Genomic DNA, 6,473 nt, shown 5'->3' on the forward strand with positions numbered 1-6,473 from the left:
GAACGAGTGGAGTTGCTCTAAAAGGCTCATCCTATACTAGTCTCCCCCGAGGGGGTGGGGGTGGGGAGGGTCCGTTGTTTCATCGTTGGAGCAAGTGGGGCCGTATAAGCAAAGAAAATTATTTGGAAAAAAGGGAAGCAAAAACAATTGGGGGTGTTTTGGCGCGAACTAATAGAAGCACGGGGAAATGAAAAGGGCGGGAAAGCAGCCCGCCAACATCCAGCACAAACCCTCGCCTCCTATCGATCTCTCTCCTCCCCTCTGTCCCCACATCCAATCCGAGGCGAGGCGGCGATGCAGATCCAAGTCCGGTGCGGGTGCGGCGAGGCGGCGTGCCCGGAGTGGGCGGTGGTGGAGGTGCAGGGCGTGCTGCAGCCGCAGCCCTGCTTCTCCGGCCGCATCCAGGGCCTCCACATCGGCCGCCTCTGCTCCACCTCCTCCGCCCCGTCTTCCAAGGCAAGAACCACCAACCCTCCCTGCATACTTGGTTTCTTGATTTGGTTTGGGGGATCTTCACGGCGGTCTTGCCATTGCCAGGGCGGGTACACCTTCACCGTGGGGTACCATGAGCTCGCCGGCTCGAAGGTGACTCTCAAGAAGCCCCTTCTGGTGCTGAGGAAGAAGAAGAACGACAAGGGGAACCCCGGCAAGCTCGGACAAGGTGGACAGGCGGCGGCGGCGGCGGAGGTGGAGCTGGAGGTGATTGGCATCATCCGGCACAAGATCCTCTTCAAGGACCGCCCCAAGGCCCTCATCTCAAGTAATCACCGACCCAATTTCCATTTTCACCACAATTGCCAGCACGGTGTCGGTGATTCGAAGTAGAAACTTTGCTGATGGTGTGTTTTTCCGGTTTCCTCCTGCAGAGCCGGTGCCGAAGGAGAAGAAGGCCATGCCGGAAGCGGCGACCCCATCAACCGTGCCTCCCGCTTCCTGAAGAATCCTCTTTCTGACAAAATAAGTTTGTTAAGGATCTGAAGCTCCCTGGGGGTTCTGATTGTGCCCGTTTGTTTCCCCTGTCTAGTTAGTGGTCACATCTTCCTCTGCCATCGTTTTGCTTGTGCCGTACGTATACCAGTATGAATTTTCCGTCTCGTTGAAGCACACTAGTGACAAATTAGCACAAACTTGTGGGGCTGTTTGGGTCCACTGCTATGGGAACCAAATACCACCATCATATTTGCTTATATTCTTGTGGTGATCAGGTTCATTTTGCATATCTCCTGACTTATGCATCTAGATGATACTCAAATGCAGTATAATTTATCGTGTTTGAACTTTGAAGCATAAGATACGGTTAGCATCGAAGCAATTAACCGTGACTAGAAAAAGAGATTAACAAGAAACACATAGACAGTAGCATGTAAGAACGAAAGTCCTCGTGGTGGTGGTTAAGATCACACCGTATAACCCTGGCAGCCACTTGGTCATGTTTATGTCTCAGAGCAGCATCTTCAGATAAAGATGACAAACGCCAATGTTTTCTATCCAGTTCCAGCCAGTATAGATCATACTCCACACATGAAAGTGGAAATATTTCATACGTACTAGCGATGCCACGCACAGTGGACGCGACTAGGAAGACCAAATCTGCGGGAACATGTTAGTTGCTAGGTCCAAATAATTAATAGAGGCCAGAATATGTGCCTTGAAAGCAGTGGTTTTATAACAGGACACAAGACACATACTTCACCATGAAAACTGGTTTAAAGGTATTTGAAGGACTAGAATCTCGGACGTCAAATCCGAACAATTAAGGCCTTAACGGAGTTGCGGCGCCCATGTCCTCTTACACCCAAAAGCTTTGGAGCTAGCCCCACCGTTGGGGGCACAGTCCGTTCCTCGTCGCATGTTTCAGGGAAGGTTGTCAAAAAGAGGCCAGAGACCACCCATGCTATGCAGTGGCGGCTGGACGAGGCTTGCCTGCTCCCTCGAGGCAACCCTCGTTTTCCGGTCAACCTCCCGTCGCCAAATTTGCTGGACAGCCAATTTTTCACCAGGTCCAAGTCGTTACCTACATTTTACACATGGTCATCTCAATCTCAAACAGCGCCAAAAAAAGAGAGAATTAAATTTCATGACAGCGTGACTGTGCCTGAAGTCCAGAAAACGACGTCAAATCATTCAAACAAAACGGACGCCTGGTCTCCGCTGTAGAGATCTATCCATCCATCTAACCAAAAAGTGGGGCGTTGGCATCCAACCGCGGGCCTGAATCCGTTATGTGGACCAGACGGCCCACGCCTGTCACCCATCTCACGTTTGACCAGAGAAAAGAAACATTACGAGTGAGAGGTCAAAACAGATCACCTCACCCGCCACATATATTTCCAAAGAAAAGAATCTCGATAACCGCTTTGCTTGTATTTACAGCCTCCTTCCTACAGGCATGAAGAAATGATCTTCTCACCGCTTCTAGGGCAGTAGGATCATTCCACCCATGCTGGTAACTTATCTGGAGCTATTCTACCTTCAAATGATCCCATCCGGCGCAGGCATCCTAGCTCTAACCTTCCTTTCATGCATTTTACAGTCCCAAAATTCTTGCTGTCCTACGGGTTTTTTTGGCTCGGCGCCATCCGTCATGAATTCTTCCCCCTTTTCATGTCCCTCGGTTCATGGCCCAGGTGGTGACTCTGCAGGAGATCCGAGAGCGTGATCTTTCCACAGTTTCCAGAGTCCAGCCTCTGGAACTGCTCCACGATCATCTTGATGTCCTTATCCGAAATCTTCCCCATCTCTTTCAGCTTGTAAATCACAAATTCCGATTTCCTGAAACAATGTGCAAATGCAGAACATCATTAACCAATACGGCTACTAGAAACAAGCAAGTTGTGTCCAAAATGGAACTAAGCAATGCTCTTCCAGGAAATGTGATGGAAAAACTACGTATTTGTTATCATTAGATGATAGTGCTTAACCGTTTTGGCTGTGTAATAACTGTTACTAAAAGTATAACAACATAAGCATTTCGAGAAAATTGCCTATTTGTGTTGGCACCAAATTAGAAGTATGGGTGGAATATGCAGCTTCACGAGTACAAAGCAGTATGATGCAATCAGCAGCCTAAACAACATTGATTTACTATTGCAATCCGAATTATTGTGTATTCTGTTCGAATGACAGCTGCTGTATAATGCTAAGACAGCCATTAAAATTTTCATTTTTGTAGTGTGGACGCAAATCACTTGGATGCATACATGCCAAACTCAAGCAAACAATAAATGCTTCTCAACAAAATGTTCAAATCAATGTGCTAAGAAATGGATGCAAAAACAAATCATTTACAAATTCAAAATAAATTAAGTTTACTAAAATGGAATGAATATACAATTAAAATACACGCCAAAGACCACTACATTTTCTATGTTGATGATTGGTGACAACCACTACATTTTCAACGTAGATAACAATTGAGAACCATACTTGCTAACCATAGAAAAATACATGAAGATGAGTGTAGCGGTGAAGTCTAAGGGTTAACATCAATGGATTCTGAAATAATTACACATATAAAATATATAATTAAATGCATTACTGAAACATTATCAAGATAACTCACTGGATATACTATAGGTGCAATACACAAAGTATAGCAAATAACAACTCTTAGCGCTAGGCTGAAAGCATAGAATTGGACATTCTACAAGAATGCTATGTTTGGGAGAAAAATAGCTTTATACATGTTGGGATTTTTTTTCCTTTTCTTTTTGAAGACAAGTCAAATGTGATAGAAATCAAGCCTTATTCTGTAGATCAACTAACAAGCGATAGAATCATGAAAGAAATGTGTTGTCAGGGCACAATTCTCTCTTCCAACTTAAGAGGAAGACCAAGGCTTCCAACAGTCCAACTTAAAAGGAAGACCAAGGGGGTGAGCTATTGCAACAAAAGTACTGTATCTTGAATTCCCCTATTCATATACATTACAGAATAACTACAGAATCCACCATCTCAAATTTTCAATACAGTGTGCATATTTTTTAAACTACCTCATAATCATAATCATCAATTATCCCTGATTAATTTATGCTTAGTGAAGTTCTACAACAGAAGCAAATTTTTTTTTGTGTCTGCAGTAGGAAGAACCTCAGCAAACTATGTGAATACCTCAGTATAAGAAAAACAGGATATGGTATAGCTTCATAACTAATGGAAATATCTTTCATTATGATAAATGATTGTACTACAGCGTGCATATGATGATAAATAAACAGCATTATGGACAATGTGTTGTCTTGTATAAGGGCATTACCAAAATTAATCGCTCTCTTGCAAATTAATATGTACCCTAACATAATGCATTTCTCATGGGCTCAGGGTTGTCATACAACACAAAACATGTTTGAGTTACCAAAACAAGCACAAAAGTCAGCAATACAGTAGTCATAAGTTGATTCATTTACTCAGTACTAAAGATTCCATTAAAATTTACAATTGTATTTTACTAATAAAAACCATCCTTCCCTCACACGCCATACTTTACATAGGTAACCATTTTCGGATCCTATTATGGCACGCTTCTGAGTTGAAAAGGCTGTCATGCTCTTTGGATTTAATGCCCTTGCCATCTTACAGCCCTTTAATTGCGCTCTATAATATTTTAAAGCAACAATTCATCACAGAAATATACATAGAAACATAAGCAAAATACAACAACCAAATAATTGATTCCACTAACATGGCTAGACAACCGATTTCATAATTTTATTCATACTATATGCCAACATAAAATAAGTTGTGTGGCCATAATTCACCAGAATCACAAGTGATACATGGTATATATAATTATTATGCACCGTATTCTAAGTCGTCTCTTTTTCAGATCACATATTTATTATTCTATTAAAACAATAGTAACCCGTCTCCAAATACCATGTTCTTCACCCCATTTTCAGATTTTCCATTTGAGCAAATTCAAAATGCAGGACAAAACAAATCATATATCAAGTACTAAGCTGAGTAAGAAAAATAAACCAAGTAGTATTAGTTTGAGCCATTATTTTACCGTTTCCAGATTTTATCTTTATGTTAAGCACAATACAACTGTTAGGAACACCCTATTGTAAAAAATAAGCCACAAAACCTATCGGCTCATTTGTGGACCGCAAAGAACACCCTATTGTAAAAAATAAGGCACAAAACCTATCAGCTCATTTGTGGAAATTATAACAGTATGTCAGCTACTGCTAATAATATACCTACTGTCCACTAGCTGGCATCAAGATATTCTGTGACTTGTGAGTTGAGGTATGACTATACTGTTACTGAATGCCAGAGCTTTTGATAATGTCATGATGTGCTGGTTTCCAACTGACACACATGTTGCTTACTATCCGCAAATCAAGTACCTAGTAAAGCATCTTTGCAGGGACGTAATACTTTCAGAATCGTTGTACATGCCAAATTGCCGAATGAAATTCAATAAGACGAATTGGTCAATGCAGGCATGAAAATAAGGTTTGATACCGCGATAACTTACGTGACATAGCCATTGTTGTCGATATCTGCAGCGAGAAACTCTGACACGGTCATGTCTCTGGACAGCACCCAGTTGGCCATGGCACGGTGCCTCTTGTCGATCCTCATCTCCGCCAAGTAGAGGAATGCCCGTGCCACGGCTAGTGTGGACACGAGGAGCCACCCAGAGGCAAAAAGGCGGCCCTGCAGTGTCCGGAACGCGTGATCGCCGTATCCGACCGTGGTCACCGACATCACTGCAAGGTACACGGCATCGAGCCAGCCCATGTTCTCCACCTTCCTGAGCACAGTGGCCCCAATGCCGACGCAGATGGCCACCACACCAAGCGCGAGGGCGACCTTCATGCGCACGCGCATTCGGCCCTTCTTGATGTCGAAGATGTAGTTGTGCCGGTGCTTGCGTGCAGAGCGGGGGTTCTTGATGGCGGTGATGAGGAGGTGCTCTTGGAGGTCGAGCACATAGGACACCATGCCAGAGAGGAGGATGTCGACGAAGCCGAAGCCGATGAGGACGAAGGATATGGCGAAGAGCTTGGCGGCAGGGCTGGCCGGGGTGATGTCCCCGTAGCCAATTGTGCAGAGCGTGACGATACAGAAGTAGAGGGCGTCGACGACGGGGTGGGTGGGCCCGGCGGAGGAGGTGAAGTTGGCCGGGAAGGCGGCGTAGAAGGAGACGCCGAGGGCGAGGTAGGCGAGCAGGAAGAGGAAGGCGTGCAGCACGATGGCCGGCCTCCGCGGCGGCGGGGGCGGGTTCTGGTGGTCGGCCTGGGCGGAGGCGGCGAGGACAGCGGCGCTGAGCGGCGCCATGGCAGGCGCGGTGCGGGAGCGGTGGAGGTTGGTGCGGCCGCTGATTAAATTGAAGAGCGAGGGCGTGGTGGGCTGGGGCTGGCCGTCCTCGTCGGAGGGTGGGGAGGAGGAGCAGGACGGGTGGTCGTAGTCGCGGAACGGGTCGGGGTGGGGGACGGAGATGCGGCGGTAGTGGCGCGCGGACT

The 6,473-nt window shown here is 45.7% G+C and overlaps 2 protein-coding genes across 2 annotated transcripts in view; one reads left to right on the forward strand and one right to left on the reverse strand.

Moving 5' to 3' along the window:
• The first annotated feature begins 206 nt into the window (after positions 1-206).
• Positions 207-1,217, forward strand: LOC119297268 (putative uncharacterized protein DDB_G0287975). Its single transcript, XM_037575126.1, has 3 exons — positions 207-456; positions 538-760; positions 867-1,217. The coding sequence occupies exons 1-3, from the start codon at positions 295-297 to the stop codon at positions 935-937; spliced, it is 456 nt and encodes a 151-aa protein (XP_037431023.1). The 5' UTR covers positions 207-294; the 3' UTR covers positions 938-1,217.
• A 1,054-nt stretch (positions 1,218-2,271) lies between these two features.
• The window catches only part of LOC119301252 (two pore potassium channel c-like), a 4,897-nt gene continuing 695 nt past the window's right edge, over positions 2,272-6,473 (reverse strand). The window contains exons 2-3 of the mRNA XM_037578189.1: positions 5,483-6,473; positions 2,272-2,772 (exon numbers count right to left, since the gene is read on the reverse strand). The exon at positions 5,483-6,473 is cut by the window's right edge and continues 8 nt beyond it. Coding sequence (XP_037434086.1) covers positions 2,583-2,772; positions 5,483-6,473 — 1,181 coding nt within the window. The 3' untranslated portion in view covers positions 2,272-2,582. The remainder of the gene's footprint in view (positions 2,773-5,482) is intronic.

Source organism: Triticum dicoccoides, chromosome 5A, assembly GCF_002162155.2.
Source record: "Triticum dicoccoides isolate Atlit2015 ecotype Zavitan chromosome 5A, WEW_v2.0, whole genome shotgun sequence".
NCBI lineage: Eukaryota > Viridiplantae > Streptophyta > Magnoliopsida > Poales > Poaceae > Triticum > Triticum dicoccoides.

Excerpts from the sequence above, each read along its gene's own strand:
- LOC119297268 (XM_037575126.1), top strand. The coding sequence starts at position 295 with ATGCAGATCCAAGTCCGGTGCGGGTGCGGCGAGGCGGCGTGCCCGGAG. Across the intron at positions 457-537 it reads CCTCCGCCCCGTCTTCCAAG|GGCGGGTACACCTTCACCGT; the intron begins GCAAGAACCACC and ends TGCCATTGCCAG. Across the intron at positions 761-866 it reads CCCCAAGGCCCTCATCTCAA|AGCCGGTGCCGAAGGAGAAG; the intron begins GTAATCACCGAC and ends TTCCTCCTGCAG.